This window comes from Mobula birostris, chromosome 23 (genome assembly GCF_030028105.1).
Source record: "Mobula birostris isolate sMobBir1 chromosome 23, sMobBir1.hap1, whole genome shotgun sequence".
NCBI lineage: Eukaryota > Metazoa > Chordata > Chondrichthyes > Myliobatiformes > Myliobatidae > Mobula > Mobula birostris.
Window position 1 is genome coordinate 63,116,835 of NC_092392.1, and position 19,561 is coordinate 63,136,395.

General features: G+C 44.3%; 1 protein-coding gene across 1 annotated transcript in view; it reads left to right on the top strand.

The window, feature by feature from the left end:
* The window catches only part of LOC140186818 (dynein axonemal heavy chain 3-like), a 428,385-nt gene that overhangs the window by 272,663 nt on the left and 136,161 nt on the right, over positions 1–19,561 (top strand). Inside the window, 5 exon segments of the mRNA XM_072241409.1 lie at positions 7,568–7,637; positions 10,338–10,529; positions 12,062–12,195; positions 13,093–13,255; positions 18,488–18,670. Of these exon segments, the coding sequence (XP_072097510.1) occupies positions 7,568–7,637; positions 10,338–10,529; positions 12,062–12,195; positions 13,093–13,255; positions 18,488–18,670 (742 nt within the window).

Genomic DNA, 19,561 nt, shown 5'->3' on the forward strand with positions numbered 1-19,561 from the left:
CGTTATGGGAGATCTGAATGCCAGAGTAGGCAACGTGAAATAATAGGATATCATTGGTCAGTGTGGCTGAGATGAGAGAAATGAAAGGGGGGGAAGATTTATACAATTTTGTGAACAGTATGAGCTGATGGTAGCAAACACATGGTTCAAATTACCCAAACGAAAACTATACACTTGGAAGAAGCCTGGGGATACTGGAAGGAGACAAATCGACTATATTGAAGTGAGGAAACACTTCAGGAGAAGTATTAGGATGGCCAAGACTTATCCAGGTGCCGATATAGGCTCTGATCACAACCCGGTGGTTGTTAGGGTGAAGATTACACTAAAGACAAAGATTAAGGCTGCAACCAAGAAAGCCAGGCTGGATATCGACTTACTGAAGAAGAGCAATTATAGTGAAAGATTTTCTGAAGCGGTACAAAATAGGTTTAAAGGACTGAGAGTAGAAGACATGGAGCAGACACCAGATAACATGTGGTCAAACCTGAAGGACTGTATGCAAATGGCAGCTGAAGAATGTCTCCCCAAAAGAAGGCGCGTAGCAAAACAAGCCTGGATGACGGATCCAGGCTTGGAAGCTCATGGGAGAGAGAAGGAAGCACAAGAAGGACACATCTAAGTACAAGGAATTGGACCAACAAATATGAGCAGAATGTGCAAAAGCCAAAGAACAATGGTTTATCAAATGGTGTGAAAAGATAGAGACCATGGACATGTTGCATCATTCAAGGGATATGCACAGGGAGATTGCAGAGATGACCAACAGGAACAAGAAACAATCAAGGACTGGCATTATTCAAGACAAGGACTGGAACATACTCTTTGAGAATGACAAGGTGGCAAGCAGATAGATGGAATACATTAGGAAATTGTACTACGATGCTAGAAATGATCAAGTAAGTGAGAAGTACACAGAAGGTCCAGAAATTTTGGTAGTGGAAGTAAGAGCAGCCATTGGAAAGTTAAAAACTGGTAAAGCTTGTGGTGTAAATGGTATTACAGCTGAAATGTTGAAATGCCTTGGTGACTGGGAGGTTGAGGAGATCATGAGGCTTTGCAATACAATCTACTCAACAGGAAAGTGGCCAACAGATTTTGTGGTGTCAGAGTTTGTCATGATCCCAAAGAAAAGTAAGAGTACGAAATGCTCAGACTTCAGAACTATAAGTCTTATAAGTCATGCCTCCAAGATCTTGTTATTAATACTTCTAAGAAGAATAAAAAGGACAGTTCTTAATGAAATTAATGAGTGCCAGAGCGGATTTATACCGGGTAAGGGTACCCGTGAAGGGATTTTCAATTTGCGAATGATTGTGGAACGAGGTCTAGAAAAAAAAAGACATTTACATGTACTTCCTGGATTATGAAAAAGCTTTTGACTGAGTCAATTTTGAACAGCTGGTCAATTGCCTGAACTCATAGGGGCTGGATGGGAAAGATGTTCGACTGATTGCGAGTCTGTACTGGCATCAGAAGGCAGTAATAAGAACTATTGGTGGGAATTCACTGGAAGTTGAGATCCAAAAAGGGGTTCGCCAGGGCTGCATTATCTCCCCTTTATTATTTAACATTTACTCAGAGGTAATCTTCAGGGTGTTGAATGATGAAGCTGGTGTCCAAATTGGTGGAGTGATATGAACAACTTGAGGTATGCAGATGATTCAGTGTTGTTAGCCGAGACTGAGGACAAGTTACTCAGAATAGTAGATAAGATAAATGCTGAAGGTGAACGATTTGGAATGGAAATAAAGGCTGCAAAGATGAAGATGATGGTAGTATCACGGAAGAACGAAGTCCTCAAAATCAGTATCAAAATTAAAGGCGTAGGCATAAGCAAGTCAAGAAGTTTGTGTACTTGGGACAGATGGTCACAGAGGATGGGAAATGTGATACAGAAATTAGACGAAGAATTGAGATTGCAAGATCAACGTACTGGAGCCTGAGTGACGTGCTGTGTGACTTTGGGCTGCGTTGTAGAATTTGGAAATGCTACGTCTGGAGCAGTCTGTTGTATGGAGTTGAATCGTGGACCTTATGCAAGGAAGCACAACGACGACTAGAGGCATTTGAAATGTGGTGATTAAGGAGAATGCAGAAAATTAGATGGGTGATGAAGGTCAGTAATATGGAAGTGTTGAAGAGAGCAAGGAGAGAAAAGGAGTTGCTGAAGAATGTGCAGAAAAGGAAGCTGAAATATGCCGGACACTTGTTAAGAGGTGGTGGACTGCAGAAATTGTTATTGGAAGGGATGACAGAAGGAAAGAGGGAAAGAGGACGGCAGCGAACCACTTGGTACAATAATGTGAGGCAATGGACTGGGTTGAGTTTTGCTGAGGCCAGAAAAAGAGCGCAGGATCGAAGAAGATGGAGGTGCATAGCCGCCAGCCCCGGATTCGGGACGGCATCCGCTGACTGACTGACTACAAATTACAACGGGAAATGGAAAATGCATGCCAAAAGGGCGATGTTACAATAGTCATGGGCGATTTCAATATGCAGGTAGATTGGGAAAATCAGATTGGTGCTGGATTACAGGAGGGGGAATTTCTAGAGTGCCTATGAGATGGCTTTTTAGAGCAGCTCGTAGCTGAGCCCACTGGAGGATCAGCTATTCTGGATTGGGTGTTGTGCAATAAACCAGAATTGATTAGGGAGCTTAAGGTAAAAGAACCCTTAGGGGAAAGTGACCAAAATCTACCTCCTCAACCTCTCAACTAACTGTTTTGCCCCTCTGGTTTCCATCCCCCTGCAACTATGCTGAGCCTCTTGCGATGATCTTTGCATCATCAATGAGGACAAGAGAGGTTCCGGAGGATTGGAGGGTTGCGGATGTTGCTCCCTTATTCAAGAAAGGGAGTAGGGATAGCCCAGGAAATTGTAGGCCAGTGAGTCTTACCTCAGTGGTTGGTAAGTTGATGGAGGATTTATGAACATTTGGAGAGGCATAATATGATTAGGAATAGTCAGCATGGCTTTGTCAAAGGCAGGTCGTGCCTTACCAGCCTGATTGAATTTTTTGAGGATGTGACGAAACACATTGATGAAGGTAGAGCCGTAGTTGTAGTGTCTATGGATTTTAGCAAGTCATTTGATAAGGTACTCCATACAAGGCTTATTGAGAAAGTAAGGAGGCATGGGATCTAAGGGGACATTGCTTTGTGGATCCAGGACTGGCTTGCCCACAGAAGACAGAGTGGTTGTAGATGGATCATATTCTGCATGGAGGTCGGTGACCAGTGGTATGCCTCAGGGATCTGTTCTGGGATCCCTACTCTTAGTGACTTTTATAAATGACCTGGATAAGGAAGTAGAGGGATGGGTTAGTAAATTTGTTGATGATATAAATGTTGGGGGTGTTATGGATAGTGTGGAAGGCTGTCAGAGGTTACAACAGAACATTGATAGGATGCAAAACTGGGCTGAGAAGTGGCAGATGGAGTTTAACCCAGATAAGTGTGAGGTGGTTCATTTTGGTAGGTCAAATATGATAGTAGAATATAGTATTAATGGTAAGACTCTTGGCAGTGTGGAGGATCAGAGGGATCTTGGGGTCCAAGTCCATAGGACACTCAAAGCTGCTACACAGGTTGACTGTGTGGTTAAGAAGACATACGGTGCATTGGCCTTCATTAATTGTGGGATTGAGTTTAAGAGCCGAGAGTTAATGTTGCAGCTATATAGGACCCTGGTCAGACTCCATTTAGAGTACTGTGCTTAATTCTGGTTGCCTCACTACGGGAAGGACATGGAAAGCATAGAAAGGGTGCAGAGGAGATTTACAAGGATGTTGCCTGGATTGGGGAACATGCCTTATGAGAATAGGTTGAGTGAACTTGGCCTTTTCACCTTGGAGAGACGGAGGATGAGAGGTGACCTGATAGAGATGTTCAAGATAATGAGAGGCATTGATCGTGTGGATAGACAATAGGTGCAGGAGTAGGCCATTCGGCCCTTTGAGCCAGCACCGCCATTCACTGTGATCATGGCTGATCATCCACAATCAGTACCCTCTTCCTGCCTTCTCCCAATATCCCTTGACTCCGCTGTCTTTAAGAGCTCTATCTAACTCTTTCTTGAAAGAATCCAGAGAATTGGCCTCCACTGCCTTCTGAGGCATAGCATTCCACAGATCCACAACCCTCTATGTGAAAAAGTTTTTCCTCAGCTCCGTTCTAAATGGTCTACCCCTTATTCTTAAACTGTGGCCTCTGGTTCTGGACTCCCCCAACATCGGGAACATGTTTCCTGCCTCTAGCGTGTCCAATCCCTGAATAATCTTATATGTTTCAATCAGATCCCCTCTCATCCTTCTAAATTCCAGTGTATACAAGCCCAGTCGCTCCAATCTTTCAACATATGACATTCCCGCCACCCCTGGAATTAACCCAGTGAACCTACGCTGCACTCCCTCCATAGCAAGAATATCCTTCCTCAAATTTGGAGACCAAAACTGCACACAATACTCCAGGTGGGGTCTCACCAGGGCCATGTACAACTGCAGAAGGACCTCTTTGCTCCTATACTCAACTCCCCTTGTTATGAAGGCCAACATGCCATTAGCTTTCTTCACTGTCTGCTGTACCTGTATGCTTACTTTCAGTGACTGATGAACAAGGACACCCAGATCTCATTGTACTTCCCCTTTTCCTAATTTGACACCATTCAGGTAGTAATCTGCCTTCCTGTTCTTGCCACCAAAGTGGATAACCTCATATTTATCCACATTAAACTGCATCTGCCCACTCACCCAACCTATCCAAGTCACCCTGCATTCTCATAACATCCTCCTCACATTTCACACTGTCACCCAGCTTTGTGTCATCTGCAAATTTTCTAATGTTAATCCCTTCATCTAAATCATTAATATATGTTGTAAATAGCTGCAGTCCCAGCACCAAGCCTTGCGGTACCCCACTAGTCACTGCCTGCCATTCTGAAAAGGACCCGTTAACCCCTATTCTTTGTTTCCTGTCTGCCAACCAATTTTCTATCCATGTCAGTACCCTACCCGCAATACCATGTGCTCTAATTTTGCCCACTAACCTCCTATGTGGGACCTTATCAAATGCTTTCTGAAAGTCCAGATACACCACATCCACTGGCTTTCCCATGTCCATTTTCATAGTTACATCCTCAAAAAATTCCAGAAGATTAGACAAGCATGATTTCCCCTTCATAAATCCATGCTGACTCGGACCTATCCTGCTACTGCTATCCAAATATGCCACTATTTCATCTTTTATAATTGACTCCAGTATCTTCCCCACCACTGATGTCAGACTAACTGGTCTATAATTTCCTGTTTTCTCTCTCCCTCCTTTCTTAAAAAGTGGGATAACATTAGCTACCCTCCAATCCGCAGGAACTGATCCTGAATCTATAGAACATTGGAAAATGATTACCAATGCGTCCACGATTTCTAGAGCCACCTCCTTAAGTACCCAGGTTGCAGACCATCAGGCCCTGGGGATTTATCAGCCTTCAGTCCCATCAGTTTACCCAACACCATTTTCTGCCTAATGCGAATTTCCTTCAGTTCCTCCATTACCCTAGGTCCTCTGGCCACTATTACATCTGGGAGATTGTTTGTGTCTTCCCTCGTGAAGACAGATCCAAAGTACCTGTTCAGATCATCTGCCATTTCCTTGTTCCCCATAATAATTTCACCATTTCTGTCTTCAAGTCAGGGGCTTTTCCCCAGGGCTGAAATGGTTAGCACGAGAGGGCATAGTTTTAAGGTGCTTGGAAGTAGGGACAGAGGAGATGTCAGGGTTAAGTTTTTTACGCAGAGAGTGGTGAGTGTGTGGAATGGGTGGTGGAGGCGGAAACGATAGGGTCTTTTGAGAGACTCCTGGATGGCTGCATGAAGCTTCAAAAAATGGGTAAAGCCTAGGTAGTTCTAAGGTAGGGACACATTTGGCACAGCTTTGTGGGCCAAAGTCCCTGTATTGTGCTGTAGGTTTTCTGTGTTTCCATGTTATTCTGCATTGTTACTGTTTTACTTTGTTCTACCTCAATGCACTGTGTAATAATCTGATCTGCATCCAAAACGTTTCTCACTGAATCTCATGTGAATCTTATGTGAAAATCATAAACCAATTCCAATTCCAACCACAGAGGATGCCCTTAAACATATGATGCCTACAATTCTGCAGATGTCCTCATCCAGAGTCAGACACTCAGAACATGGTAAACACCAGCTGCTGATGGTAACCAAAGCCATGGCATTGTGGTAACACCAGATTTTAGGGGAGGGAACCTGGACTGGGCTATGGGTGACTCCAGCCGCACACCAGGTCACGTCCATCCATTGATCAAACTCAGCCCAGCCCCTGAACGAGAGCCCTGGCTGGGCTGATAATGAAATGTGAAGGACATCTCAGTGAAGTGTTTTGGTGATCTTGCTTCCTTTCAGGATGAAACCTTTCTGGAGGACATCAGTATGATTCTTTCTTTTTAAATCTTTTTATTGAATAAGTATACAAAAAGGTAAGCCATATAGGCACTAATACACTGTTAGAATATAATAAAATTACAGGAGATATTAATACAAAAAAAATAATACAAACAATGTAATTTAAACATAACGTACCAAGGTAACATAACAGTATACTAATTTTTATATATATCAATAGAGAAAAGGAAAAAAAAACCCAAAAAAAACCCACCATGCAACTAACTAAAAGCAAAGCAAAGCAATGGGCTAACTTGAAACCAAACAGAGTTAAAAAACTTAAAATCACGTCCTCAATCCCGACCTCCATTAAAAACAGTAAAAAAAAACAAGAAGGGTATATATTACATTAAATGAAAATATTGAATAAAAGATCTCCAGGTCTGTTCAAATTTAAATGAAGAGTCATAAAGATTGCTTCTAATTTTCTCCAAATTCAAGCATAATATCGTCTGAGGAAACCAAAAAAAGGTAGTTGGAGCATTAAGCTCTTTCCAATGTTGTAAAATACATCTTTTCGTCATTAAAGTAACATTTATTCTACGGGCTGAAGGAGAAAGATTACTGGAAATTTTAGGTAGTCCAAAGATAGCAGTAATAGGGTGAGGAGAGATATCTATATTCAATACCTTGGAAATAATATTAAAAATGTCTCTCCAAAAAGTTTCCAGAGTAGGACAAGACCAAAACATATGAGATAAAGAAGCTATCTGCCCTGGACATCTATCACAAAAAGGATTAATATGAGAATAAAAGCGAGCTAATTTATCTTTGGACATATGTGCTCTATGAACAACTTTAAATTGAATTAGGGAATGTTTAGCACAGATAGAGGAAGTATTGACTAATTGTAAAATCTGCCCCCAGTCATCCACGGAAATAATAGATCCCAATTCTTGTTCCCAATCTGACCTAATCTTATCAAATGGAGCTTTCCTAAGTTTCATAATAATATTATAAATAATAGCCGATGCACCTTTCTGACATGGATTAAGGTTAATTATAGTATCTAAAATGTATGTAGGAGGAAGCATTGGAAAGGAAGAAAGTATGGTACTTAGGAAATTTCTAACTTGTAGATATCTAAAAAAATGTATTCTTGATAATCAGTATGATTCTGAGTACTGGAGATATTCCTAACCTGTTCGATAAGGAGGAAATGCAAGCGATAATTGACCAGGTGAGATGGGGCATGTCAGAGCCCGTACTCCAGCCCAGGAGACCTGCCGATGGGGTGAGGTGGGGATAGACCAGGATGGTGAATCCTGCTGCCGTATCTTCTCAGAGTCGTCCAATGGACTGAGATGTACCTTCCCCCTCCACTGGCCCGGCTCAGTGTGTTTACCTGCCCAGGAGTTGATGGGACCAACAGGTAGAAAGAGTGTGGGTGAACCAAGAGTGGAAGCTGGGCAAATGGAATTTACCCCCACCAAGGGCTACTACTTAGTGGAGTTTTATACAGCAATGAATGGTACAACATGACATAGATAAGCTGGTAAATTGGGCAGAGTGTTGGCAGGTGGAGTTTAATCCAGACAAGTATGAGGTATGCACGATGGGAAGTCAAGTTCTGAAAGGGCATATTGATAAGAAAGAAGTTAGGATTGGTAGTGTGGAGGAGCAGAGGGATCTGAGGGTACATGTCCACAGATCCCTGAAAGTTGTCTCACAGGTAGATAGGGTAGTTAAGAAAGCTTATGGGGTGTTAGTTTTCATAAGTCGAGGGATAGAGTTTAAGAGTAGCGAGGTAATGATGAAGCTCTATAAAACTCTGGTTAGGCCACACTTGGAGTACTGTGTCCAGTTCTGGTCGCCTCACTATAGGAAGGATGTGGAAGCATTGGAAAGGGTACAGAGGAGATTCACCAGGATGCTGCCTGGTTTAGGGAGTATGGATTATGATCAGAGATTGAGGGAGCTCGGGTTTTACTCTTTGGAGAGAAGGAGGATGAGAGGAGACATGATAGAGGTGTTTAAAATTATGAGGGGGATTGATAGAGTTGACGTGGTAGGCTTTTTCCATTGAAGACATGAGTTGAGAGTTAAAGGACAAAAGTTTAGGGGTAACATGAGGGAGAACTTCTTTACTCAGAGAGTGGTAGCTGTGTGGAATGAGCTTCAAACAGAAGTGGTTGAGGAAGGTACGATGTTGTCGTTTAAAGTTAAATTGAATAGCTATATGGACAGGAAAGGAATCAAGGGTTATGGGCTGAGTGCAGGTCAGTGGGACTAGGTGAGAGTAAGAGTTTGGCACGGACTAGAAGGGCCGAGATGGCCTGTTTCCGTGCTGTAATTGTTATATGGTTATATAAGACAAAAAGGGTTCATGAAAGTTAGCTTAAGTAGAACTCTTCGGATTTAGATTTAGATTTATTTATCACATGTAGATTGAAACGTACAGTGAAATGTGTCATTTGCTTTATCAACCAACACACCCAAGGATGTGCTGGGGGCAGCCCATAAGTGTTGCCACACATTCCGGTGGCAACATCGCATGCCCACAATGCTCAGCAGAGTAATAGAAGACAACAAAGCAGAACATACCAATTAAAGCAACAACAGTGCAACAAGCCCTGTTTCTCCCTCCGTCCTACCCATCCATATGCAGTCTTGTAACCCCAAGACAAGTCATCTTCAGTCTCCAGCGACTGGTGGATTCACAGACACCTTGTATACACTAAATGGTCTCTTTATTAGGTACTTCCTGTACCTAATACAGTGCTCATTGACGGTACTGTCTGTTCATGGTCTTCTGTTGCTGTAGCCCATCCACCTCAAAGTTCGATGTCTTGTGTATTCTGAACACCATTGCTTTCAGCTTGAACCAGTCTGGCCATTCTCCCCTAACCTCTCTCATTAATAAGGTGTTTTCTCCCACTGAACTGCCACTTATTGGATGTTAGGCTTTTTTTTTGTTTTTCACACCATTCTCTGTAAACTCTAGAGAGACTGTTGTGCCTGGAAATCTCAGGAGATCAGCAGTTTCTAAAATATTCAAACCACCTCGTCTGGCACCAACAATCACTCCGTGGTTGAAGTTAGTTAGATCACATTTCTCCCCAGTTCTGACGTTGGTCTGAACAACAACTGAATATCTTGACCATGTCTGCGTGCCACAGGATTCTCTGATTAAGTATTTACATTAACGAGCAAGTGAACAGGTGTACCTAACAAAATGGCCACTGAGTGTAAGGATTTTAGAAGAAGCTACCTAGTGAGGGAAATATAGAGTAAATGGCAGAGACACTAGGATTTCAGCAGTACAGAGAGACCGTGGGGTCAGTCCATACCTCACTGAAAGTGGCAGCATAGCTGGGAAGAGTAATGAAAGGGGTCATTGTATGCTAACCCTAACCCTTCCTAGACTGAGGCATTGAGTTTAAGAGTTGGGATGTCATGTGATCATTGTACAGAGCATTGGTTACACCACGTTTGGAGAACTGTATACATTTCTAGTCACCGCAATATTGGAAGGAATTGGCAGCAGTAGAGAGAGTGCAGGAGAGACGGTTTCAGGGATCACCCTTTTCCACTGGAGTGGGGAGGAATTTCTCCTGGAACATGCTCTCCCTGGAGAACTGTGGAGTTGAGTTATTGAGTACATACCTTATGGAGATTTGCAGATATTAAGGGGTAGAGTGAGAGAACAAGAAATCATGCCACAGTCCCACAGAATTGTGGACATGGATACTGTACTGTTAAATACTGTATGTCATGGCTATCACACAGCTGACCACACTCCTAACGTGGGTGGCGGTGTGTATGGTGATCTTGAGAAGTCCCATGTTCCTGAAAGGCAAATCCTGTCCCACGTCCACCTGCCACGTGTAAGTGGACCAGGTCTGATCTCAGTGGGGTACGTTGTGTCATTATCCGGCAGGTGAGACAGCTCATGACCACACAGAAAATGAAAGAGGACGCTACCCACATGGACACCTACAGCCGGTTCATGGAGCGTGTACAGCAGAACTTCCACCTGATGCTGGCCTTCAGTTCCATTGGAGAGGCTTTCCGCACCCGCCTGCGACAGTTTCCCACTCTGATTAACTGCTGCACCATTGACTGTTTTCAGGTAACCACAGAACGCAAGGGGAAAGGGTGGCTGGGCGCAACTGCCAGCTCTCTGTGAAAGTCTGTGACTGTCCGTATCTCGCTGTGTCTCAGGGTCACAGAGATGTGTAACAGGCCCTTCGGCGCACCCCATCCGTACTGGCCATCATCCCTATATACACTCAGTGGCCACGGTATTAGGTGCAGGGGGAACGAGGGTATGTTCCTGGTCTTCTGCTGCTGTACCCAATCCATATCAAGGATCGATATGTTGGGCTCTTAGAGATGGTTTTCTGCACATCACTGTTGAAAACATGGTTATTTGAGTTACTGTCACCTTCCTGTAAGCTTGAACCAGCTTGGCCTTTCTCCTCAGATCTCTCTCAGTAACAAGGCATTTTCACCCACAGAACTGCTGCTCACTGGATGTTTTTGTGTTGTTTTTCGCTCCATTCTCTGTAAACTCGAGAGTCTGCTGCGTGAAAACCCCAGGTTATCAGCAGTTTCTGAGATACTCAAACCACCAGTCTGGCACCAGCCAGCACTCCATTGTCAAAGACACTGAAATCACATTTCTTCCCCATTCTGATGTTTGATCTGAACTACAACTGAACCTCTTGACCATGTCCGCATGCTCTACCGCATTGAGTTGCTGCCGCGTGTTTGGCTGATTAGATCTTTGCTTAACAAGCGGGTGTACCTAATAAACTGGCCACTGAGTGTATGCTAAACTCACTTGCCTGCATGAATTCCGCATCTCTCAATGCCTTGATCATGCTTAGTTGCCCCTTTAGTGTTGTTAATGTTCCTGTCTCCTCCACTTCCTCTGGCAGCTCATTCTAGAACATCAATTATTCTTTCTGTGAAAAATTTACTCCCCGCTCCCATTTAAACCTCCACCCTCTAACCTTCAGTGTATGCCCTCTATTTCAGATGCCTGTCTACGCTGCCTATGCTTGTAATTTTAGATACTGGTAACATGTCACCCCTCAGCCTCCTAAACTCTACTGCCAGTGTCCTTCAATGCCTTACCCTCTGAGTCCCTAAGTGATTCACCATCTGAGTCTCTGTGTCACACTGCCTGAGTCTGTGTCACACTGTCTGAGTCTGTGTCACAGCGTTTGAGTCTCTGTGTCACACCGTCTGAGTCTGTGTGTCACACCGTCTGAGTCTGTGTCACAGCGTCTGAGTCTCTGTGTCTCACCGTCCGGATCTCTGTTTCTCACCGTCCGAATCTCTGTTTCTCACCATCTGAATCTCTGCTTCTCACTATCTGAGTCTGTGTGTCTCACCGTCTGAGTCTGTGTGTCTCACCATCTAAGTCTCTGAGTCTCTGTATCTCACCGTCTGAGTCTCAGTATCTCACTGTCTGAGTCTCTGTGTCTATGTGGCTCACCATCTGAGCCTCAGTGTCTCACCATCTGAGTCTCTGAGTCTCTGTAGCTCACCGTCTGAGCCTCAGTGTCTCACTGTCTGAGTCTCAGTGTCTCACTGTCTGTGTCCACCCACACCTGACTGTACACCTATGAATCCCAATGCTGTTCCATCCTGTAGGCTTGGCCTGAAGATGCGCTGGAGAAGGTGGCCAGTCATTTTCTGGATGAAGTGGAGATGTCTCAGGAAGTGCATGGTGAAGCTGTCTTCATGTGTAAACACTTCCATCAGTCTGCCACTGGCCTGTCTGAAAGGTGTGTTTAATCCAGTTTCATTGTTGGTATTATTCATTTCATTGGGGTTGTCTTTCTGTTTGCCTATGAATGAGTGATTCCTTTCATTCTTTTAACAGTTGTGCTGCTACAGAAGTTCAGAGAATACAGGATATGAGATATTAAACACAAATGCCAGGACTAGGGGAGGGAGTGGTATCACATCCCCCACAGACCCAACATTTCGTGTGTTGGAATTGGTTTAATATTGTCACATGTACTGAGACACAGTGAGAAACTTCTCTTGCATACTGTTCCTGCAGATCAGAGTATTGAGGTAGAACAAAGTAAAGCAATAACAGAATACAGAATAAAGTGTAACGGCTACAGAGAAAGGGCGAGTGTAACAGCTACAGAGAAAGGGCAGTGCAGGAAAACAATAAAACACAAGATCATAACGAGGTAGATTGTGAGGTTAAGAGTTCATCTCATAGTAAAAGATAGTCAATGGTTACGATAACAATATTGTTTATGTTATTTTTCAATTGTCTTGTAAAAAGGTAATATTAATTTTTGAGCAGATTTTCTAAAATGCTTCATTAATTTCAGTCTGTCTCTGTTATAGTTTTATTAATAGTAAAACAATGAATAGTCTTATGTAAATTTTCTACAGGATACATCCTATTTCCTTAAACAAATCCATGATTATTGTTATTAATTAAGATCATTTATAATCTTTGCTCAAAATTACCATGGCCCACAAGAGAATTTTTGAGAAGATTATCCCCAGTTTGGGCATACGGCCTGAAACAGGTTTGCCACTGCTGTACAGACCCTCCCCAAGCAGCAGGGCACATGGGGGTGAAACAAGTTTGATCTGTTGTTTCTGATTTCCTACCACAGTATTTCCAGTAACGTTCCAATGTACAACCTCTTCAGATTTTACAACTCTCTTCAGAGGAGAACTTACGTCACACCATCCTCCGACCTGGAATTAATTAAAATCTTTAAAACTCTGCTGGAAACGAAAAGACTGGAGCTATTAACCAACAAGAACAGATACATGGTTGGATTGGAGAAGCTGGATTTTGCAGCCTCTCAGGTAAATTTAAGTGAAATCTCTCTTGATGTTCATTGCAGTTAGAGCAGACCAGATGGTCAGTCTCTTTGATTTGCAGGAATTAAACCAATTGAGCCATGATCATTCACTTCTGTGGAAAGGTCACCCCAGACAATGTCTCAAATATCCATCTGCTGGTTCTACTGGGTTGCTGCTGAGGCCTGCTGGGTATTCAGCAGTAATCCACTTCACCCAGTACAGGTGAGAGATGGAAATAAAACTCGAACTTTAGTTTGCATTGCGTGGCCCTGATCTCCCAGTTTCCTGAGGGAACGATCTTCATTCTCTTCACCCCGGTAAAGCTGAGGGGAAGCTCAGAGAATGGCATTTCACCTTGCCAGTGGGATCATTGCAATCTCAGCACTGTTGAACAGCTGACCTACCATTGCAACCTTCAGTCTCACACCATCCTTCCCCTGCCTCTAAACTGTCGGATTTCACTCACCTCTGAATTATACCTTCTCCACATACACAGCATCACTAACTCTCTTGATGAACCCAGCTCACTCTGCTGCCCCTTCATCTTTTCCAGTGCTTTCTTACCTCTGCACTAACCCTCTCAACTCTCAATGGGACAACATCATCTTGCGGCTGAGTGAGGGGAAGGGGGAGGTGGGAGAACGACCAATAGAAGGTCATAAACACCAAGGCAGGGGACGCGTTGTAGTTTCTGTGTCTGTTGCATCCACACACACTCATACAAACACACTCACACTCACTCTTACACACACACTCAAGTCAAATCAAGTCAAGCCACTTTTTATTGTCATTTCAACCATAACTGCTGGTACAGAACATAGTAAAAATGAAACTATGTTTCCAGGACCATGGTGCTACATGAGCAATACAAAAACTACACTGAACTACGTAAGAAAAAACACAAAAACTACACAAGACTACAGTCCTATCCAGGACTGCATAAAGTGCACAAAACAGTGCAGGCATTACAATAAATAATAAACAAGACAATAGGCACAGTAGAGCGCAATAGGTTGGTGTCAGTCCAGGCTCTGGGTATTGAGGAGTCTGATGGCTTGGGGGAAGAAACTGTTACATAGTCTGGTTGTGAGAGCCCAAATGCTTCAGTGCCTTTTGCCAGATGGCAGGAGGGAGAAGAGCTTGTATGAGGGGTGCTTGGGGTCCTTCATAATGCTGTTTGCTTTACGGATGCAGTGTGTGGTGTAAGTGTTTGTAATGGCAGGAAGAGAAACCCTGATGATCTTCTCAGCTGACCTCACTATCCATTGCAGGGTCTTGTGATCCGAGATGGTGCAATTTCCAAACCAGGCAGTGATGCAGCTGCTCAGGATGCTCTCAATACAACCCTCACTCATACACACACACTCATTCTTAATCGCACATACTCATGCACACACACTCACACTCACTCATACACACACTCACTCATAATCGCACATGCTCATACACACACTCTCACTCATACACACCCACTCACTCATACACACATTCTCACTCATACACACACTCTCACCCATACACACACTCACTCATAATCGCACATGCTCATACACACACTCTCACTCATACACACACACTCACTCTCACTCATACACACCCACTCACTCATACACACATTCTCACTCATACACACACTCTCACCCATACACACACTCACTCATAATCGCACATGCTCATACACCCGCACACTCATACACCCGCACACTCATTCTCAAACACACTCATACACACTCACTCACATTCACACACACTCATATTCACACATGCTCATACACACACCCACACTCATACTCATTCATATACACACACTCATACTCATGCACATACTCACTCATACGCACACTCATACTCACTCATATACACAAACTCATCCTCACTCATACACAGACCCTCACACTCACTCATACACAATAACACACTCATACTCACTCATACACACTCACTCACTCATACATACACGCATACACACACACTCACACATATGCACTCATACACACACACTCACACTCACTCATACATGCAGACACTCATACCCAATCATACACACTCAGACATACACACACACTCAGACACACACTCTTACACACAAATTCATACTCACTCCAACACACACGCACTCATACTCACACACTCACACACACTCACACTCAAACACACTCACTCATACACACTCACACATACACACGCACTCATACACACACAATCATACTCACTCATACACACATACTCACACTCACTCACACACACTCACTCATACACTTACATAGATACACAGAGACCACGCATGCACATGCACTATGGACACAGACACAAACCACACTCAGGCAGACACACAGCATATGCATATGGTTAGGTGCGCGCACACACACACGCACACACTCGCATGCACACATGCACATTCACACGCGCACACACATGCACGCACACATTCACACACACACGTACATGCACGCACATGCATACACACATGCACGCACATACGGACACACAGGCACGCACACACACATGCACATTCACATGCACGCACGCACACACGCACACACACTCACACTCAGAAGTTCTTTCCCACATTTTTTCAGCATCCTGTCCTCCAACTGCCTGTGCGGTGGGGAACACCAGGAACACCACCTTCAGGTTGAAGATATTCCCACCTCACCTTGGTCCCTTCGGACTGTGACCCTGGCTCTACCCTCACTAGCCAAGGGAGCACCCTCTCTATGTCCAGCCTGAAGAGCCTGGCCTGAACTTTGCATGTTTCAATGAGAGCTCTTCTCGTTGCATGTGACAGGTGCAATCTACCCAGTCCATCCTCATTATACCCCAGGGACCAGTCTTCTGACTTGCCCTGCACCCTGTCTGGGCAGATGTACTTGTTTTTACATATCCAGCACACCGTACCATTGCTGTAGACTCACCAGGGCCCAGGTTAACGGGAACAATCAGGTTAATGGGAACAATATTTTGTCACATACCCCTTGAGGGGAATAAAGAACCAGCAGAGATGAAAAGCACTTTGGAGTCCAGTATTGCTACTAATATAATAATATTTATTAGTAACTACGCAATACAGTAATACAAATGCAGATAAATCAAACAGGTTAGCAATGACTATATATAAGTAAGTAAATCATTAAGTGTGGAAATATATGTGAAAAACCAAGCTTCTTCAAGTCTGGGGGTAAAAAGATACAGTCTTACGATGATGAGTAAAGTTAAATTCAGTTTGTGGTATTGAGTTGAGTAGTGATGGAGAGAGAAAGAGGGAGAGATTTGAGTCTTCAGGTGAGTTGACGCCGTCGATCTTCCCGTTGTCCTCCAAAATCCTTTAAAAGTCACCAACTGTGACCACAACAAAGGGGACCGTTTTTCTGTGGTGGAGCTATCGACTCAGGCAAGGGTTGCACACATGGACAACTCCCCACTGGTCAATCCCTTTTCTCACTGCAAGAGCCACTGATCGATCCTCCAAAAACCCACTTTTTCCTGTGGGCACAACAAAGCTCATTCAGTGTCCAAAACATGTGCCTGAGGTCGATATAATCTGACCTCCTACTTATCTTACTGTACTGAGTACCAACTGTCATTCAAATAACTCCTCCTTCCTTTGTCTGTGTAAGAAATGTACAAGCAGGCAAATGTCCTTGGGAGTATAACCACACTGCCGAAAAAAATCATAACATCGATTGTCCATCAAATAACACCGCCCACAGTCACCATAGCGACTTATGAGCTGCTCAGTGCTCTCTTTCTCCAAACTCAGCAGAAATCCAAAAGTTACTCCCAGTGCCTTAAAGTGACAGTCCAAAAGTTAGCCTTCATCTCTCTCTCTCTTTCTTTCTCTCTCTCTTTTCAAAACAAGATATCGGTGTTAAATAACTCTTCCTTTTCAAAAGCACAGTTCATAGGGGTAATCGAGCACAGTTCGTAGGGGTAATTCAGGACCCGGTCACAATATCCTAGATCCTGCACTCAAAGGGATAGTACAGTGAAGTCCACAGGCTTTCTTAGCTGCCTGCTAAACTCTGTCAGCCTTCAGTGACTGAAGCACAAGGACACTCGGTGCACATCTCCCAACCCATCACTGATTAAATCACATATTACCTGGTAGTTTTCTGAATGCAGTGAATGACTTTCACATTTATTTACCAAGCATTTCCCCACTCACACAAGTTGTCTAAATCACCTTGAAGCGTCTCTGACACTCAGCACAGCTCACATCCCTGCAGCCTGCTATGGTCAGCAGACCTGGCACCCTACAAGTGCATCAAGGATTTTTAAATTGCTTGTGTGATACACAACTCCTGTTTGCCACTCAACAAAATATGTCAGGATACCTATTTATGGCTTAAATACAAGAATGAACTGCTGACCCCGGTAAAGAGTTTCTTCCAATAATCTCTCAGAGACCAGCAAATATTCTGCATATGACATTTGGCTACAGTGACCTGCTTTGAGGTGATCCGGTTGTTGAAAATTGGGCTGAGGCATATCAGGTGCTTACAGTGAGCACAGAGAGCAGTTCCTACACCTCTTCAGTTTGGACAGTTCTGATCAGAGGATTTTCTTACCGATCAACACAGAACATAGAACACTACAGGCCCTTCAGCCCACAATGTTCTGCTAACCTTTAACCTAACCCTTCATTCCTGCATTTTTCTGTCCATGTATCCTCCATTTTCTATCCTCTGCTCCATGTATTTCCCAAAGTTCACTTTTCTATTTGTAGAGAAAGCACAAATGTGAAACCTTCCCAATCCCGGCAAACTTAGCAGGTTGTCAAAATTGGTGAGATAACCATGCTTTGTGCATGGGTATTGGAGGTCTCCCAATGGTCTTGCTGTTGGGTTCAGACTTGTCTTTAAGGCATATAGTAGTCTTGGTTTTTATCGTCCTCGGAGGGGGAGGCAGAGGGATCGTGGGGATTGGGAAAGGGGCGGACAGGAGCTGGAGAAGGATGCCGTTGGCCCAATTCCTCCAATCCATTCCTTGCCATGTAACTGTCGAAGTGGCTTAAACATTGCATTTGCCTCCACCACATCCTCTGATAGCTCGTTCTATACACCCTCTGCATGGAAAAACATGCCCCTCAGATCCTTCAGAAACTTTTCAACCCTGTGAGCTTAAATGTGAGTCCCACATGTAGGAACAAAGACTGTGACTTTCCCTGTACCCCTGGCGGTTCCCTTTGGCCAGACTATTAGCCAGGGCTCAGCACTGTGATTTGTCTTGACCCAGATCGTGCTAATGCAGGAGGAGCTGACCGGGCCGAAGCCATTGTTAATGCAGCAAGGCCAGGAAACAGAGGAGCTGCTGTCTGCCATCACCAAGGGGACGCAGGAGGTGGAGGTGGTAAAGTGGGTGGTGGAAGCGGAGGAGCAAGCGGTGAACACAGCGGCCAAAGAGGCACAAGCGATTAAGGTGAATGTGTGTCCACCCCAGCAGCTACAGGAACACCACTCTCCCAACCCCCTCGCCTCTGACTGTGCTGATGGACTAGCCCCAAAGGCTGGAACCTCACAGGCCAGCTGGCGTACAGCTCTGCACCAAACTCTCCCCTCATCCATATCATCACACAGGCAATCAGTGCGGTAAATGGGAATTTTTACAAATGACCACCTGCTGGAAGCCAGGTTTGTGTCTCTGTATCAGACATCCTGTAACAGTGTGGTGGGGCTGAGGTTTCCATCGCTGCTGCCTCACGGTCCTGTAGGGCAGCCTCAAGAACGCTGATCCACGTCAGCAACAACAGAGCACAGAAGACCCACCCCATCACCCCTCATGGTCTCCCAGATATTCCTCAGGACAGACTCTCAGGATTAGTCAGTCCCATTGCAGGGGATAGTGACAGGTCAGTGTGTTAGTGACAGTGGCAGTGTGACACCAGCCAGCGTGTTACATGGCGGCGACACAGTCACACCAGTCAGTGTGTTAGTGACCACAACACGGTCACACTGGTCAACGTGCCAGTGATGGAAACACGGTTACACAAGTCAGTTAACACACAGTGTTGGACACTGTACTGGGAGTAAGGATGGACATACAGTGATGGACTGTACTGGGAGTAATGATGGACACACAGTGTTGGACACTGTACTGGGAGTAAGGATGGACATACAGTGATGGACACTGTACTGGGAGTAAGGATGGACATACAGTGATGGACTGTACTGGGAGTAATGATGGACACACAGTGATGGACTGTACTGGGAGTAATGATGGACACACAGTGATGGACACTGTACTGGGAGTAATGATGGACATACAGTGATGGACTGTACTGGGAGTAAAGATGGACACACAGTGATGGAC